The sequence below is a fragment of the Pseudochaenichthys georgianus genome, unplaced genomic scaffold (genome assembly GCF_902827115.2).
Source record: "Pseudochaenichthys georgianus unplaced genomic scaffold, fPseGeo1.2 scaffold_620_arrow_ctg1, whole genome shotgun sequence".
NCBI lineage: Eukaryota > Metazoa > Chordata > Actinopteri > Perciformes > Channichthyidae > Pseudochaenichthys > Pseudochaenichthys georgianus.
In genome coordinates, this window is record NW_027263178.1 from 4,980 (window position 1) to 24,087 (window position 19,108).

The 19,108-nt window shown below is 42.0% G+C and overlaps 1 protein-coding gene across 1 annotated transcript in view; it reads right to left on the reverse strand.

Annotated features, from left to right (window-relative positions):
- Positions 1-398: 398 nt before the first annotated feature.
- The window catches only part of LOC117443524 (multidrug resistance-associated protein 1-like), a 54,554-nt gene continuing 35,844 nt past the window's right edge, over positions 399-19,108 (reverse strand). Inside the window, exons 8-16 of the mRNA XM_034079451.2 lie at positions 17,490-17,702; positions 5,541-5,718; positions 3,875-4,036; positions 1,898-1,990; positions 1,536-1,739; positions 1,261-1,407; positions 1,045-1,132; positions 833-903; positions 399-486 (exon numbers count right to left, since the gene is read on the reverse strand). Coding sequence (XP_033935342.1) covers positions 851-903; positions 1,045-1,132; positions 1,261-1,407; positions 1,536-1,739; positions 1,898-1,990; positions 3,875-4,036; positions 5,541-5,718; positions 17,490-17,702 — 1,138 coding nt within the window. The 3' untranslated portion in view covers positions 399-486; positions 833-850. The remainder of the gene's footprint in view (positions 487-832; positions 904-1,044; positions 1,133-1,260; positions 1,408-1,535; positions 1,740-1,897; positions 1,991-3,874; positions 4,037-5,540; positions 5,719-17,489; positions 17,703-19,108) is intronic.

Below are 19,108 nucleotides of genomic sequence, written 5' to 3' on the forward strand. Positions count from 1 at the left end.
ATGATGAAGGACAAGATAAATACCGAGCGCAACTATGGTAACTGTACACAGATGGCAACAGCTGTAGCCTCAACATTATTAGAAGAGATAACCTAAACTGCACAATGAAGAGCAACACTTTTAGAAAATACTTAAATGGAGGTAAACTAGACATTACATGTTTGTCAAAGGAGGAGAACTACAATCAACATCAAATGCTGCATTAGTATGAAGATTCTGTATTCATGTTCTTGTTATCATTTTAAATATAGACCCCATATGAAAATACCCAAAATGCTTTCCCCTCGGAACAGCAGGAAGATAGCTTCAACTGCTGCTGCTGCTGCTGCTGCTGCAAGTGTATTTAGTGAGAGAGCCACCTTCACAGCGACAGCTCCTTCCAGTTTGTCCATCTCTCCAAGCAGGGCGGAAAGCAGGGAGGACTTCCCTGACCCCACGTGTCCTACCAAGGCCACCAGAGAGCCGTCTGGGATACACACATTCAGCCTGCAGACACAGAATCATCTCCATTCATTATCAGGTTAAATGCTTCATAGGAAACAGACATGCTAATCCAACAAGTGCTGTTTGGAAATGTTCATAAACCATTCATCATTTTCTTCTGCTTCTTTGTGTGATATGCTGGATGGCAAGACACTGTAGAACACATCAGCTGCCTCCATGTTGTAAGGTAAAGATGCCCTATTATGCTTCTTCAGGTTTCTTTCCTGTATTGTGTTCTAAAACTAAATAGAGAACCTAAGCCTGTTTTTAAACATGACATTTGTATCGTTACAAATGTTCCCCATATGTGTGAATACAATGAACAAATATGTGGCAAGATGGCGCATGCCTCTTAAGTGTTGGTGGCTCAGCTCTGGACCAGCTGAAAACTCCAGTCCACGATGGAGATACTGTATGGGGCTGCATGGAAGAGAGAAGAGGAGCATCAATACACTGTCCATGACATGCCTCCCTCTACATCAGCAAGAGAGAAGCAAACATGTGCAAAACTGAGAGAAGAGGGAGGGCACACACACACAATAAGAAGCCGAAGAAACTCACAGCCTGCCACTGATTTGTGCTCCACACTGTCCTGCTGCAGCTCCTCGTGTGACAGAAACACCCTCAGCCGCTTCAAGGACACGCTGGCCTGGAGATGGAGACAAACTGTTTTACCAGAAAACACCAGGGGCCTGATGCACCAAACTGTGTACCATTAAAACACGACACCACTCAAGTGTGTGAGCGTGGTTGAGCAGGTGAAGGAGACACACACACCTGCACCATACTACTGATGACCATTGGAAGCATGTTGAGAGGAAAGCGCAGGATGTTGAAGAGTGCCAGTGACACAAACGCCTTCTGAGCATCGAGCACGTTATGTTCGTCACTCAGCACGTACACAGTGAAGGTGGACAGGGCAACCTGTGTTTATATTTGCAGAAAATGGTAAAAGGTTAAAATATTATTATACAGATACTCTATGTCTGTCCTAGCTAACAAGATGAGGCCATGTCTAGCCGTTTGGATGTGTGACTCCGTGTTACACTCACCAGGAAAGGGGCACAGACCCAGGTAAACGTGGACACGGCCCCGAGGTAAGCAGTCTTCTTCAGGACGCGCAGCTCACTCTCCCGGATCTCTGAAACCTTGTCTTTGAAAGCCAGCTCCCAGGCATACAGCTTCAGCACCTTGATGCCATTCAGCATCTCATTCATGAGCTTAATGCGACTGTCCTTACTTTTCATCTGAGCCACCTGTTCAACAAACACGACTTCAATGCTACAAACTGACACGAAGGACGCTGGAGGACCGCTCTGTGTTACATCACATGGATACGTCTTCCTTGTCACTGAACACATGACACATTTTAACAAAATGATTTGTGTGGCAGTGTGTTTGTAGAGAGTCCCACCTGGTAGGTTTTTGTCTTCATGGCGATGACAGCATTAACAGGAACCATCAGAACCATCACTGCCACTCCAGCTAGCACAGACGGACCCAGGATCTGCACAGGAACCGGTGAAGAGAAACCTCATTAAGGAAGCATTTCCCCTGATGTCAGCACTGTCAGCACTGTCAGCACTGTCAGCACTGTCAGCACTGTTAGCACTGTTAGCACTGTTAGCACTGTCAGCACTGTTAGCACTGTTAGCACTGTCAGCACTGTCAGCACTGTCAGCACTGTTAGCACTGTTAGCACTGTCAGCACTGTTAGCACGAGTTTACATTAGAATAATGTTCAGTGCAAGCTTTTCAGAAGGGGGCATTGTAATGCTCATGAACCGTGCCAAAGCTTTCTGCATTTTCCAGGGCCTGCAGTTGCTTTCGTTTGGATTTAACTAGGCACATGTTCAAATTCATCATTTAGAAAAGTGTTTTAACATAATGAGTCGAGTGCATGATTGAGCTCAAATGCGCCAGCTACAATATATAGCGCTTGCAATGCATCGGTCCTGCATGTATGCAATGTGGTAGGTTTATTTAATGTGGAGACGACAACAATGTATTTTTGCGTGAGACCGTAAACCCAAAAGGAAGTCAGACATTTCTTGAACAGTTGAGTGCAGTACTTTAATGAACTCTTACAGATTGTATATAAATTAACTAAATTGTCAGTTCAAAATGAAGACATCTGCATGCAAGTATTGATTCATAGTCATAACGCCAGATTCTACGGGTTTTGTACCCGTCTGACCGCTTGCAGATTATGCAGATTATGCAGATCACTCTGACATTTGTTTTGGGATAAACCTTAAGAAGTGGATGATGCTTCAAAGTTAGGGCTGAGTTTCACAGCAACACATTTTAAAGGTCACCTATTATGCAAAATCCACTTTGTATACATCAACATGTGTCCCCTCTTCTTCATGTCTCTCTACATCAACATGTGTCCCCTCTTCTTCATGTCTCTCTACATCAACATGTGTCCCCTCTTCTTCATGTCTCTCTACATCAACATGTGTCCCCTCTTCTTCATGTCTCTCTACATCAACATGTGTCCCCTCTTCTTCATGTCTCTTCTACATCAACATGTGTCCCCTCTTCTCCATGTCTCTTCTACATCAACATGTGTCCCCTCTTCTTCATGTCTCTCTACATCAACATGTGTCCCCTCTTCTTCATGTCTCTCTACATCAACATGTGTCCCCTCTTCTTCATGTCTCTTCTACATCAACATGTGTCCCCTCTTCTCCATGTCTCTTCTACATCAACATGTGTCCCCTCTTCTCCATGTCTCTTCTACATCAACACGTGTCCCCTCTTCTTCATGTCTCTTCTACATCAACATGTGTCCCCTCTTCTTCATGTCTCTCTACATCAACATGTGTCCCCTCTTCTTCATGTCTCTTCACATCAACATGTGTCCCCTCTTCTTCATGTCTCTCTACATCAACATGTGTCCCCTCTTCTCCATGTCTCTTCTACATCAACATGTGTCCCCTCTTCTCCATGTCTCTTCTACATCAACATGTGTCCCCTCTTCTCCATATCTCTTCTACATCAACATGTGTCCCCTCTTCTCCATGTCTCTTCTACATCAACATGTGTCCCCTCTTCTTCATGTCTCTTCTACATCAACATGTGTCCCCTGTTCTTCATGTCTCTTCTACATCAACATGTGTCCCCTCTGTGGAAAGAGACTCTGAAAGTTTCAGGAACAAAGATTCTCTCTTTTTGATCCATTTCTATAAAAACCTGTCTGAAAATGAGCTGGTCAGATTCTGGCCACTTTATGATGTCATGGCGATGTTTTGTCTTGTGTAACCATTAGCCAATCAGCAACCAAGGTAACCCCCCCCCCCCCCCCCCCCCCCAAAATGTGCATGTGAGACTTCTTCTGAATGGAGCTGATGTGATGTATGTGACTTGTACCTGAGTGTAGTCCTACCTGCCAGAGGAAGTAGAGGGCCAGAACCACCTGCAGGGGGGCGGACCATATCATGTTGATGTAAGTGATTAGGTCCATGAAGCGCTGAGCATCCACTGACATCAGGTTGACGATCTCTCCCACCGTGGAGCTGCGGCGCGCCGCACTGCTGATAACTAAAGCCTGAAAGCGCAGACACAGGGCCGAGTTACAGCCCTGCTGTAGAGTCACAACACAGACCTGCACACGCCTGGGGCCTCATTTATACGCCAGTTTCTACGCAATGTTCGCGATTTATAAAATACTAACTTGACGGGAAAACGTGCGGTCCTCCACGCAAACTCTAACCCATGCGTACGCACTGAGCACAACAACGGGAGAGACGAGAAACTGAGACACCGTTGGAAGAAGGAAGAATGGAGAGAAATATGTGGAAATAATACCATAAATAAAATGTTACCTCATTTATCAGATATGAAGAATTACTTTTCAAACATTGATTAAAGCCAATCTTAAAATGATTTAACAAACGCCTCCTTGAGACTCCTCAGTGCACACCAAAACATAACTTGGAGAAATAAATAAATACGGATATATTATTGAAAACTACCTCGAATATGTTGTGTTAATGTTAAGAAATGTTTTCTCATAAATGATGCGGTCAGCAAGAGGACAGAATTACGTCTAAACTGACGCCGTTTTGCATTTCTATAGGTTGTAGATACGAGCATGGTTTTATGCATGGGGGGGGGGGGGGGGGGGGGAGAGACGCACAGGCTGCAGTGGAGACGCTGATCGACAGCTGGGACACAAACCACCAAATACAAAAACATAATTCAGATCCAGTCGTCATGACTCCACTCCGGAGGGATTCCCCGATCACTTCTTACAGTCTCTCATCAAGGGGGGGGGGGGGGGGGGTCTCCTGTCCCCGGTACAAACACACTGCCTGAGGAAGGCTATGTGTATTGTTTTTGTCATTAACCTTTTTCGGACCACTTATTTATTTATTTTGGTGACGATCCGACCTCCATGCTGCTACTCTGGTTCAAACTGCATCCACCAAACAATGTGATTTATCTCCACCTCCCCAAAATAACCAAAATCTGACTCTGTGAGAGACGTCTTTTTTAGCTGTTTTGTCGTCATTTCCTGCTCTTCTTCATGCAGTCAGTCAGAATGAATGAATGGGCGTTTTGACTATTTATAGGCGAATATGGACGTTACGTGAAGCCCGCGAAAGCTGCACCGCATTTCGAGTCGATTGTGATTTATAAAAGGGAAACCGGCGTAGGAAGTGCTGTACGCACTTTCCTCGCCGGTACGCAATGTTTGGTAAATCGGAAAATGTCGGAACATTTCTGTACCTATTTTTTGGATTTCTACTACGTAAGCAACCTTCCCACGTGAACCCTACGCACGGCGTTATAAATGAGGCCCCAGGACAGGAGAATTATACAGCCATTTATGAAATCTGATTTACATCAACACGGTTCCACAAACACAGCTCTCTGGTTGAGTAAAGGCTTTGACTGATTCCAAAATAAAAATTATCTTATTGTAAATAGTCATTCACTTGGAGGTTTGTCCTCAAAATATTAAATTAAGTATTATATCAAGCAATAACCTATATTCTTTACCTCTGTCATATTTCCATAATTCAAAGTAACATTCCATTTCCTTGTACCTTCCTGTAGACGGCTCCGATGATAGCAGTGCGCAGACGCATGCCTGAGACAAAGCACACGTGAAAGTACTTCTGGAGGATGATGGACTGCACACAGTTACACATGAAGAGCAGGGCGGTATAGAAGAAGCCCCGCCAGGCGGGGGCGCTGGAGTCGTTGACGAAGTGGATCAACAGCCTGATCGAGGGAAGAAAGTCATCATTAGGTATACGTTTACATTAAGTAAGCCGATTAAGCTAATAAATCGCACCTACAAATATCAAAGATGAAGAGAAATATTTTTAAATCTTCCACAATTGAGATGTAAGGTTGCCACGTTTAAGTACATCTTCATGAATATAATGTTTCTAACGTCTAGCATTTGTGTCTTCTCTCTAATCGACGAGGGGAGTGGCAGAAGGCAGCTCTCCTTCCAATTCAAAATAATGAAACATTGAAAACTGAAAGAATATGGAAAATAGATAGCTTGGGGCATCTCCAGAACATAGTATGGCAGGTTCCTGTTTGCATTGCACGTAGGACGGCTTCAGGTCAGGCTGAAACCATGTTATCTTCTCATCTATGGAGCTGTCCATAAGGATAAATTCAGTTTGAAAAGGTGGCGCTGGAATTGAGGTTTTGATGTCCTTAAACATTTCGATATGTTCCTCTTAACATAAGACTAAGGTCACATTCACAGCCAACACTTCTCTGGTGCGCACCAGACGACAGTTTGTTACATCACTTCTTTTTTCAGAAGGTTCGGTTTGCCTCACACAGGCAGACCACAAACGCTCTATAAACTGTAACGAAAAAAAAGTCATAAGAAAAAACGCTAATCCCGGAAATTCCTACTGTAGCCCCTACCATGGAGCAGGTTCTTTTCATGCTGCTGTTTACCTGGAGAGCAGGTCGGCGCATATGATTATATAATCAGACAACGTGCGTTAAAAAACATTTAACGCACAAATCTTTGATTCTAGCAACTCAGGGATGATCGCTGCAGAAGGAGAGCCAGGTCCTCCGCCACTTGACCCTGATCAACTGTTCACCTTTGCCCCCATCTTGACCTCTCAGGTTCACAAAGCTTTAATGAGCCTAGATGTAAAGAAATCTTCAGGCCCAGACAAGATAGAGCCGTTCTTCTTCAAAGTTGCTGCAGGTCTGATTGCAGAACCCATAACCTCCATTTTGAATCTCAGTCTTTGTGCTGGTGAATGACCTAGCTCATGGAAGTCGGCCATGGTTCTCCCCTTGCTAAAGGGCGGAGACCCCTCTGACCTAAATAATTATCGCCCTATTTCCAGACTGTCTGTAATGGCCAAAGTCTTTGAATCTCTTGTAAACGAACAACTGAAAAAGTTTCTAACTGACCATAATATTCTTAGCGAGTCTCAGTCAGGCTTCAGATCAGGCCATAGTACTACTCAGAGGCTATGCTAGTCTCAAATGACATCATAGAAGCACTAGACAAGAAAGAACCCTGTGCAGCATTGTTTGTTGATCCGTCTAAAGCTTTTGATTCTGTGGATCATGCATTGCTGCTGCAGAGGCTTGGCTGCATAGGTCTTGGCAAAATGGCTTTGAGCTGGTTTAAAAACTATCTGAAAGAACTCAGTGTGTCTCAGTAGAAGATGATACCTCAGCTGCTCTTACTGTAAACAAAGGTGTTCCACAAGGTTCTATTTTGGCCCCCGTCTTATTCTCCATCTTTATAAATGAACTAGGAAATGGGATAAACCCAGCACGGTTTCATTTCTACGCCGATGATACAGTTGTTTACACAGTGGCTTCCTCTTTAACTCAGGCCATAGAGCTTCTACAGGATGCTTTTAATACACTGCAACACTCCTTGCTAAGGCTAAGACTGGTCCTTAATGCAAAGAAGACCAAGTACATGACCTTCTCTCGCTCTCGAGCTAATACAGCTGTCCCTCCGATTCTTACACTGGAAGGGACATGCCTTGACAAAGTAGCATCCTACAAATATCTGGGCATATGGATTGATGAAAAGATGGCCTTTGATGTTCATATTGGGAACCTACTGAGAAAACTTAGACCTAAACTGGGCTTTTTCTTTCGTTTAAAGAAATGTTTCCCGTCTGAAGCCAGGAAGAGAATTGTGCAGAGTTCCTTTCTGTCTGAATTAGACTATGGCGATGTGATCTATATGCATGCTTCTTTCTCCCTGCTTAAAAAGCTGGACTCTGCGTACCATACTGCGATACGTTTTGTAACGGGTGCAGGCTCTCGCACCCACCACTGCACTTTATATCAGTCCTTAGGATGGTCCTCTCTGTACCAAAGAAGACAATCACACATGTTGATTTGTATCCTTAAGTCATTGCTAGGTAGCTGCCCTTATATATCTCCAGACAACTGTCCTTTTATACTTGCTTTTTTAATACCAGACGAGCAGCAAATGGGATGCTTTTAAATGTTCCTTTGATGCAGTCAGAGCTTGGTAAAGCTGCATTCTCCCACTATGCTCCCTTTTTATGGAATACGCTGCAAGTAAAACTTTGTCTAGAGGCACTTCCTACTGTAAATGCTTTTAAAGGTATGCTACGATTAGCCCTTCATGAAACATGTAACTGTTTTACCTGATGCTATTGCTGATGTGATTATGCTTCTTGCCACTGCACAAATGGCCTTCTGTATTTATATTTGAATTGTATGGTTTTTTTTGTTTAATGCCCTTGTTTTATGTTGAAACTTGTTGTGTGCCGTGTTGGTTAGGACTCCCTAGAAGAAGAGATCTTGTATCTCAATGGGACATTCCTGGATAAATAAAGGATAAATTATACCTAACACATAATAGGTTCATCCCAATTCACTATCTGGCCTCCTCCTTTCCCTCACTCGCGCCTCTTCCTTGCGTCTTAGCTCTGCCTCCGTAAGATGCAAGCGAGAGACACGATGAGAGCTTTGATTCAGAACAGCTGCAGTGAGCTGATGGCTGTGCAGCTGGGGGCGGAGCTTCGATTCAGAACAGCTGCAGTGAGCTGATGGCTGTGCAGCTGGGGGCGGAGCTTCGATTCAGAACAGCTGCAGTAAGCAGACGGCTGTGCAGCTGGGGGCGGAGCTTTGATTCAGAACAGCTGCAGTGAGCTGATGGCTGTGCAGCTGGGGGCAGAGCTTCGATTCAGAACAGCTGCAGTGAGCAGACGGCTGTGCAGCTGGGGGTGGAGCTTTGATGCACGAGTGGTGATAACACTTCCGCGTAGTCTGCACTCATGTATCCTCCCTCTCTTCTCCTCTGGAATTCTCCTTTCTCCTCGACTCCTCCGTGTGCATTTCAGCAATTGGGAAGTCGCTCAACATGGCATGTCTCGATCGATTTCAGGGTCAAGTCACCAAGGAGAGAGGAGTTGAGGAGGGAAATTGGGATGAACCTAATGAGACGGTGTGCAGTCAGGAGGAGGTTTCCCCGAAGACAGGGGGCTCTGATGAGATTACCATGGCCTTTAAGTCACAAAAGCAATATAGCATAGCTTGTGTTTATAGTTTTATATCTCTGTGAATTAATGAATGATTTCAGAATGAATGAAAGCATGACCCTATAGGCTACTGTATTTTACACACAGCTTAGATACAAAATAGATTTGTCTTGGGGGAGCTGCCACTTTTATGTATTGTTGACGGAGCTTTTTTCCTTGTACACGACACTGTTCAACACTCGGGTTAAATCCATTCTGCTTCATTCTTTCGCTAAAGATTTTGAAGACCTCCACTTGTGACACATAAATCCTACGTTTCCTATGTTTTGGTGCGGACTGCGTTCACACCAGCGATGAATCGCTTCAGAGTTCACCATCAGCGGTCCGAGACCACCTTTTTAGGAGGACCAGAGTCCAATTGTTTAGTTCACATCAGAGGCCTCGGACTGCGTTTCAGACCAACCCAAACGAACCGCACCAAGGAGTAAACGCTCCAGGGCTCGATTCAACCGGACTAAACCAGGCTGGTGTGGACGCAACCATACAGTTTAAAATTGTCCACGTTGGGTGCACTTACGTTCTCCCCATGCTCCTTAGGGACCCGGGAAACATGGTGCACGGTAAGCCCCATGCAGGGCTAGAGGACTCTTTTCCATGTAGACTCTACACGAGGTAAGCGCGTCTCAACTGGAGGAGAAGAAGTTGCGGTGCAGCCGGTCAGGGGCAGTATGATGGGTCGATGTTGTTGGACGACAGGGCGTTTATCCATCAGGGCTCCACCCACTGTACCCATAGAATCCAGTAGAGGGCGGAGCCTGTGTAAGATATAACGGGGGGTCATGTATTGTAACCCTAGTGATATAAGCACAGGCGGAGCCCTCTACCTGGGGCCCTATCTGTCCTATGCCGCTCACTGAAGAGTGTGTAGGACAGGGCTTCTCAAACTCCAGACCAAGGTCCGGATCCGGACAGAACTGCAAATCAATCCGGACCGAACCCTGTGTTCCATTATAATAATACAAAAAAAGAATTTCTGATTCTGATGTAAATTAAAGTGGACCTATTATGCTATATTGGACAAATATATTCGAATTCGAATATTCGTTACAGTCTCCATAATCGAATATTATTTTTAAAAATCGATATTATTTATATATATTTTTGTTTTTTTTCTGGCTTAGTTTCAACCAAAATATATATAAATATATGCTAATAATAGTAATAGTATTAATAATTGTAAATGGCCATTGGTCACACCACCAGTTTGTTTTATTGTAAACTTGGAGGAAGCCTGCGTGCAGAGCAGACTGCTGCTGCAGCACGCTACACACCGACAAAGTGGGTTACATTAACAAATAACTATAAAACAACAATACTGTAGAATAACAAAATAAATGCCGTGAATACACCGAAATACACGTGTTGAAGCGTGTTACTTTGGCATTAGGGCAGGGATATCTCGATACTTTCCAAGGTTTGACATAATGAATTGTGCTACTTTTAAAACAAGTAGCGATGTTTTCAAATCTGTAATCAAAAAGCTCCTCCAAAACGCTATCGAAGCAGTTCCTGCCGTAGCTACGTTAGTTCAAACGGTAACAACGGACTATTTTTCTTAGCGGATGCATGTCAATTTGAATCAATACATACAACTATTTTTTAAATCAATAAAATCATTTTCTAAATCCATAAAAGCATTTCAATTAATATTGGGAGTCATGTCGTTACTTTGTTGAGAATGTGGCCGTGTAATAAGCGGGATAATTTGCAGCGACGCGGTCATTATGGGGAAAAGAACACCGACAGGCTGATCAGGAGCCCGACGCGAAGCGGAGGGATCTAGATCGGCATGTTACATTTGAAGTTAACGTGAATGGTTTTAGGCCATTACACAGTTGGGACTGTTTGAGGCAAGAACACAGCCACAGTTGGAAGCTGAGGATATTGGAGTGAGTGTTTAAACGACAGTGTGAGGCTGTTTTAAAAAAAAAGTCCTTCTCGAGGAAAAGGCCTGAAAAGTTTGAAACTTTCAGTGGTTATTCTTTTCTGTTTTCAAACAAACATTGCGTGTGGATTACGACGAGAAATGCGACATTCGTGCGTTAGAGAGACGATATTCTTCTGATTGTGTTTGGATAGCGTCCCATTTTGTCCCATTATAGCGTGTTTAAACAGAAGAGATAACCATACTGGCTCTTAAAGTCAAAACATTGACGTATATGGGTTGAGGGCTATGACGTAAAGGGTATGAGGCCCATTTATCATTGTAAACTAAATAGAAATGTTATTTTAAACTACAGTGTTGTTTTGTGTTGAATTTTCTAGACTAAAGATCACCCCGCCATTATTTCAACTCCGCTGTGAGAGCCACGAGGTGTGTTTTCAAATCCCTTTGTTCTTCAGGTTAAAGGTTGGAAAATCAGTTGCCATCTTGTCTTGCCCTCATGTTCACAATGAACCACACGGCAGTCGCCATTTCGTGAAATGCTAATTGAAAGTACTCTGTTTTTACACACTCAGTCCCACTCACATGAGGCTAGGCACTCCATCTTGAGAAGGACAAATCATATTTCTTGGCAGAGTTGGAACTATAAAATAGACAGGTTATCTTACTGTGGGAAGTTTGGTATTTGTAGGGAAGAAGGAATATTGTATTTCCTAAAAATCCCAATCTGATTTTGGAAGTTGTTTCTGCTTGCAAGTGTGTATTGGCGGTTGTTTGAAATATTCCTGTTTGCAAATGTGTTTTGGCGGTTATGTGCTGTGTTGTTTAACCATAGTGTAATTTTCTTCCCTAGTGTAATTTTCTTCCCATTTTTAAGAAGGAAAATAAGCTTTTTCTTGTTAAATAGGTCAGTTTTGCAACAGTTATCCCTGGTGGATTGAGCTGGAAATTACAATAGCGCACTCTGCTGGTAGTACAGAATTATTACATAGATAGAGGAAACACTCAATAGCATTTTGAAGTTTAATTTGAAGTGTTATAAATAAACTAGGGCTGTCAAACGATTACAATTTTTTTTTTAATCAGATTAATCACAGCTTAAAAATTAATTAATCATGATTAATTACCATTCGAACTATGTCCAAAATATGCCATTTCTTTATGTATATTGTTGTGGGAATGGAAAGATAAATGAAATAAGGCGGATATATCCATTTAACATACAGTATCTATGTTTATTATAACATTTTTCTGTGTGTCAAAATGAAAGACAGCCCACACACCTATCAATCATCAAACCGTGGGGTCTTAATTCATCACGTGTTGATTTCTATCAACGGGGGAGTACTTCAAGAAAGTCGACAGAGGGGGGGGGGGGGGGGGCTAGTGGAGTACTTCGTAACAGCAGCCCTGTCTGTGCACACGGAGACCGACTCGGTCGTCCTGTGATCTAACCGCCTTCTAGAAAAGCTTCACAAGTACGTCGGTACGCAAATGCGCTTTGTGACACAAGTGACGGTACGCATTTCTGATTACATAACCTGCGTACCAGTTATGTGCACCCCTGTACTACAGCAAAAGTATTCTCCGTCGGGACTTCCTGCAACAACACCACGCCGTTATCAAAGATGTTCTCAAAACCGTGGCTACTGAAATCAATCTTACTAACTGCTGTCTGTGCAATTTACTCCGCGTGAGTTGGCAGACTTTATCTTGCTTACTTTAACATCATTTTTCATGGTGGGGCTAAGCCATTTCTTGGTAAGGGTGTAGCCTACCCCAGCCATACCCTGGCGCTGCACCTGGTGGCACGTATGGGGCGGGCCATTCTGCACATGCGTTAAATGCGTTAAATATTTTAACGCAATTAATTCAAAAAATTAATTACCGCCGTTAACATGATAACTTTGACAGCACTAAAATAAACACATGCTTGATCGCCGAGATAGAATTTCAAGTGGTTTCTAATTATAAGATAAGAAACTTTACATAATACTCTTTCAAATAAGACAATAGAATATTAAGCTAACACAAATTATGACATTTGCATAATTTCATACACTTCGGTATGCACTATACACGGTAGATTTAGATTTTCACCAGATTTTTAGTTTTCATATTTCAAAGTCAAAACCATACACGGTACAATTTTTATTTTTTTAACATTTCAGATTTTAAAATTTGCATAATTTGTATCTTTTAATTTACTTTATTAATATTTTACAACAAAAAAAAATTCAATCATACTTAAAATAATAATAATATAGGCCTATAACTTTTTAAAAAATATTTAAAACTTATTTTTTTTTTTTTTTTTAACAACTGAAAAAAACCCATATTTAAAGTTAATATCGAATGACATAGGATATTATTTATCAGGAACGAAGGTGCTAGTCGGAGGATTAGCGCTTCAATTTGATAACTTAGTAATTTCATTCGAATAGGAAGAGAGCATGTCACCGAAAGAAACTAAGTTGAGACCAGACGCAGAGTCAGGCTCAACTGCAGATATCAAGGAAAGGGTAAAAATCAGATCAGATGCTTTAACCTTTCTAAGTAAAAGACAGACGACATGGAACCAAATAGAGAAACTGTTGGAACAGTGGCAAACAAGAGGACTGATTCCAGCAGATGATCAACCTGGACCAACAAAAGCCCATAGAAGAGCAGTACTCGACTATGAGCACGAACAATGCCTACAACAGCTATATATATATATATATATATATATATATGGAGGGAAGCTGAAGAAAGATTTATAACAGTTACAAATCTGATACTCCATCTGGAATATGCCAGCCTATTGGCAGATAGCATAAATGTGGTCCAAGTACCAGACCTGGCAGTGAGGGAAGACATAGCAGAAAAAACCAAAGAGGCTCCAGTTATCCAAACTCCGAAGCTGTATCTAAGCCTGGCCGAAGTCCCTCCTCCCTCCCCGAATGTTGGTTCGATAGGAGAAGTCTTACAGTTGGATGGAGTCTCCACGGACAAACATCTCAAAGAATTGGAGTATGAAGTAAGAGTGATAACCAGTAAATCAAAACACCTGATAGAAGAGAACATACGATTAGAAGAAATCGCAGAAGAAAGACAAACACAAAAGACAGAAATGGAAGCACTACAACGGAGACTCTTGAAGATGCAAATAGCTGAGAAAGATACCGAAGCTAATAAAAACAAGAAAGTGGCAAGGCAAATTGCAGCTACATCAGGGATGGCCATAGAACCAGAGAAGGCAGGTCAGACACCTCCAACAATTCAAGCTCAGGAAGTGCCAGAGATTCAGGTGCAGAATCAACAAAGAGGGGGAGGAGGTTTCCGAGGAAGACAAAGTGGCAGAGGAGAAGGGCATTTCCAAGGAGGTAATCGATCAACAGGACAAGGTTTCCAAGGTGAAGGATGCTCCATATGTGGTCAGTTCTCACATTGGGCCAGATATTGTCCACAACACAGGATGCTGCAAGTACCAGAATATCTTCCCACACAATTTCGGCAACAGCAAACACCTGCATATCCTCCTACCCAAGTACAGCCACAAGCACAGGCATACACTCCCATACAGCATCAACAAAAGGGACAATGGAGAGGAGAGACACGATCAAGATGAAGAACAGATGAAGGCTGCTACAAATGTGGTCAGCTGACACATTGGTCCAGAGAGTGTCCGCAGAACATGCACCAAACAACGGCCCTCCATGCAGTTACCCCGGGGAGGTTTCCATGATGACAGAGGCAGGGGGTCCCAGAGGTGTCAAAGACGAACAGGGGTGCCAAACATGACCCAAATGCCACTGACACCCTCGTATCAACCACAACAATGAGGAAGCTCAGAGGGCCAGACCACCAGGTGATGCATCTTCAGTCCAAGGGTATTTTGAAATCCAGCTACATTGAGCCATATCGGTCACCACAGGAGGTTGAATGTTATTTAAAAGATAGTGAGTAGCATATTGCATTTACACATAAAGCATCCACAGAGTAGTAGAAGATTAAAACATAGTAGAATATTTAGCAGACTATTTTTGTAATTAAGAGAAGGATAGAGATTACGAGTGATGTTGTTCCCCCACACAGAAAACTATTGTGTCCACACAGCTAGTGAGGTCAAGACGACGGGTTTCCACCCAAAATATGAAGACGGAAACCTAGTACTCGCCCAAGAAGGAGAATCCTTACCAAGTCCTCCTGTTTACACCGACTGCAGTTCAAGGGGCGGCGATACACCTGACGTGGAGCTGTTGAGACCTAAAAACAGAAACTCGATTCTGCTGTGGTGAAGTCTGGCTACAAAGGGAGGTGTCCGATAGGGTCACTTGTCTCAAACCAGTGAAGAAGTCAACAAGAACCCAGCAGAACTAGAGAGTGACTGTTGGCGGGAGAACAGTGACGGCGCGACAGAGACTGGCACAACATTTTCCAGCCAGTACATAGATAGACCCCGTCAGAAGACCGGGGCTGTGTTTAAAGGGGAACTTCATTTACTGTTAGTGGAAGTGTAGTTTTTTAGTCAAACAAGTATGTTATTTATGGAGTCAGATTACATTTTTCTCATAAAAAACATTTTATAAATCGGTCTGAAGTATCTGTTTTAAGGCAATGAGCTGCAGATTAAATAACATAACACTGATTGAGAGCTTGGATGAAGAAGTTGTAGGGTTTTTACAACAGTTTCAAGAATCAGTTTTTATTTATTTATTCTTGAGTAACTTTACTGATTTATAATGTAGTGCGTAAGGCAATATCTCATTTTGAGTGAGGGGCACCAGCCCTTCATGCATGTCACCCTCTGTGAGAATACTTCGTATTTTCCCTCTAGTTTAGAGAAATAACATTTTATCATATGTTTGTTCAGCAGTATCAACCAATCCTCTAATCCTAGAATTATTGAGACGCATTAGCGACACCAGGGGTATTGTTTTTCGCAGCAACAATGATGCATAATATCAGGACAAAAGCCATTCCTGAAACAAGTAAACTATTTTTTGTGCTAATGGCAGATTTGAGTGAATATGCATTTATACCATCAGAAAACCATACATCATACGATATTTTTGTACGCCTTATGGGTACACGGAGAAGTTATATTTATTTAATGCAACGTTATGGGTTTTACATGTCCTGTTCAGAATAGGGTAATCATTGCAATATTAATTGAGCATGTTATGCTCAAAGGAGGGACTGTTATGATTGATTTCAGCGACGTTGTAGTTAATAAATAATAACATGTAGTTAATAATAGGTCACATAACGACAAAAGGTATGCCGAAGCTTGGGCCTCCTCCAATGAGGGAGTGGTCCAGTTTTAGATATTAGACGAATAGAAGTGATGAATATGTCAGAGAGTAATATTATCCAAGTTTTGTCTACACAGGCTAGGAAAGCTACAGAGATACCAGACGAGAAACCAGAAGAGACTCCTGTTCGGCCAGGTGATTGGGTGAGGGTGAAAGTTCACAAAAGACAGTGAGCTGATCCCGGTGGACGGAACAGTGAGAAGTTGTAATGAACTTAACACGCGCTCCGGTTTAAAAGGTAAAGAAAAAGGAGCAAATTGACACCACCTCACACATGGTCACCCTTCACCGGCAACTTCCAGAACATTATTGGGAGTTAGGACTGATTTGGCAGAGCTGGAACAAGACAATAAATAGAAATAAGATAAAGATAGAAACAGCTCAAACGACGAATTGTCTATAGATTTTTATAGATTGTACACTAAAGTGAAAACCTATTTTTTTTTTACATCTGAAAAAGAGTGCAATTTTAGTATACGTTATTATGGTACTCATTTAAATTCTGTAACTGACACAACCATGAAGAAATAGAGATGATGTCAAGAACAAAGCCAAACCAATTGTGGGGTCCCCTAGGGATAAGAGTTAGAATAGTATTGTTGATTGTGCTCATTACACGTGGCACCTTTCTGGTTGGAGGGGGAGTACAATAAGTAAGACATGGATCCATTAGTCCACTCATAGAGAATGCCCACATCACTAACAAAACTCCAGCTGTGTTTCAGAGACGTTCACTTATCTCCAGAGCCAAAAGATCAGTTAAGTTTATGGACAACCGACCGGTGACCTGAGCACAATTATTGAAAATGATTACAGTAGAAACAGGCTACTAACCCACAAGTACAGATGGCGAACGACCTGTTGGTTACCCCTGAAGTAGAGGCTCCATCACTATGGAACATTCGGTCTGCAGTCTCTGCAGAAGCTTTTAAAAAACAACTGAAGACCCATCTTTGATGTGTTATGTGTTATGTTCTTTTGTTTGTTCCATTTGGGACTCTTCGTTGTCTGTGTTTTGTTTTTATGTTAACCTTACATTTCGGCACATGAATTTATTGTATTCTTATGTCTGTGGTCTTATTTTTTACTTTTCTTTTTTCTTGTGAAACACTTTGGCAATTGTATTTCTGTGAAAGATGCTATACTAAATAAACATGTTATTATTATTAAAAAGGTACAGGTACCCAGAGACATTCATTTTTACTCTGTGTGAATCAGATGATGCTAAAAGAAAAGTATCCAATGTTAAAGATTCTATACGTTTAAGAAAAAACTAATGTTTCTCACCGGAGGATCTCAGGCCCAACGAACATGAGGACGTCTTGAATGATCTTATAAAGGCAGGAGATAAGGAAGTAGGGCCCAAAGGTCAGACACAGTGCCCAGAACAGGGAGGGCTCCTTTGTTTTCTGGGGCCTCACAATCAAGATTTCAGACTCCTCCACAGCTCGGTCCTCTTTGACTTCAGTGTTGGGTGAGTACAACGTTTTCTGCTCTGTCCTGAAAAGAAAGACAGATTTCATTTAATATTTAAAACATTTCTTTGTCAGATATGATTGGTGTCATTGGTGTATACATTATTTGTACATACACTGAACAAAAATATAAATGCAACACTTTTGTTTTTGCTGATGTCAATGTTGTGAATCGAGTGGCCCATGGGGGTGGTGGTGTTATGGTATGGGCAGGCGTATGGGCAGGCGTATGCTATGGACGACGAACACAGGTGCATTTTATTGATGGCATTGTGAATGCACAGAGATACCGTGACGAGATCCTGAGGCCCATTGTTGTGCCATTCATCCACGACCATCACCTGATAATGCACGGCCCCATGTTGCAAGCAGGGTTTCCCACACATAGACTATACTTGGGCGGGCCGCCCATGTATATTAACGGCCGCCCAAGTATATTTCGCGACCCATTTACATTTTTAATTTTTTTTTTTATTCGTCCGTGACCACGACGCCATCTGCGATCGATTAACTTGTGGACAATGGTCCCTTGCTCTGATCTCGCCTCCTTCTGGCCTGTTAAGTGGCCTGCCTCACACAGGGTGACTGGCTGTCCACATGATGTGGCCTGCCGACATGGCCACTGTCATACAGATCATAAATCAAAGCCCTTGATTGGTCTCTGTGTCATTCAAGCTCGGGATAAGCTCAGCTCAGGTGAGGTAAAGGACTCTCTGAGTGTTTAGAAAGTTAACTTAGTCTAAGTTCTCAGTGGGTCTCAAACGGTGTGGTCACCATTTATGTAAACACATACTTCTAGGATAAATTGGCTATATGTGAAATGTTTATGAATTCATTGGTTACAAGGCATAAATAATCAAATTAACACTTCAATAATTAAATGATTAGATAATCCACAAATCAGACAAAAAGAATAAGACAAAGACAAAAACGAACAAAATGAAAATGTGTTTTTTTTTCTTTCAATAAACGTATAAGATATCTTAGCACCTGGCCATTAGGAACGTATTGTGTTCTCTAACTTACCTATTTTGCTATCTTTCACCAGAGATATGAACTTTGTTTCTGATTCTCGTGGTTATTTATTATTTACCAGATTCTTCTATTGTGAATTTATTAAGTTATTATCTTTTAACCAATTCCCTGTAATTTGTTTAATTATTGCTTTTTATCACAAGTAATAGTTAATAATCTTTTTTCCCCCTCTGTCATTTTCCCAGGTGATATTATTATTCGGTTCTTTTTTGGAGAAATACAAAAAAGATTTGACATTTCTTAGATGCACGAGTGACTGGACTTCTAAAAGGACCCGTATTAGAATGATATGTGTTTTTATGCCATTTTTGTCATTTTGGTTAAGAAAAATCACTTGAACCAAAATATAATACTAAATATTATACATTTAATTTTTCACAATTTAAGAATTTATTT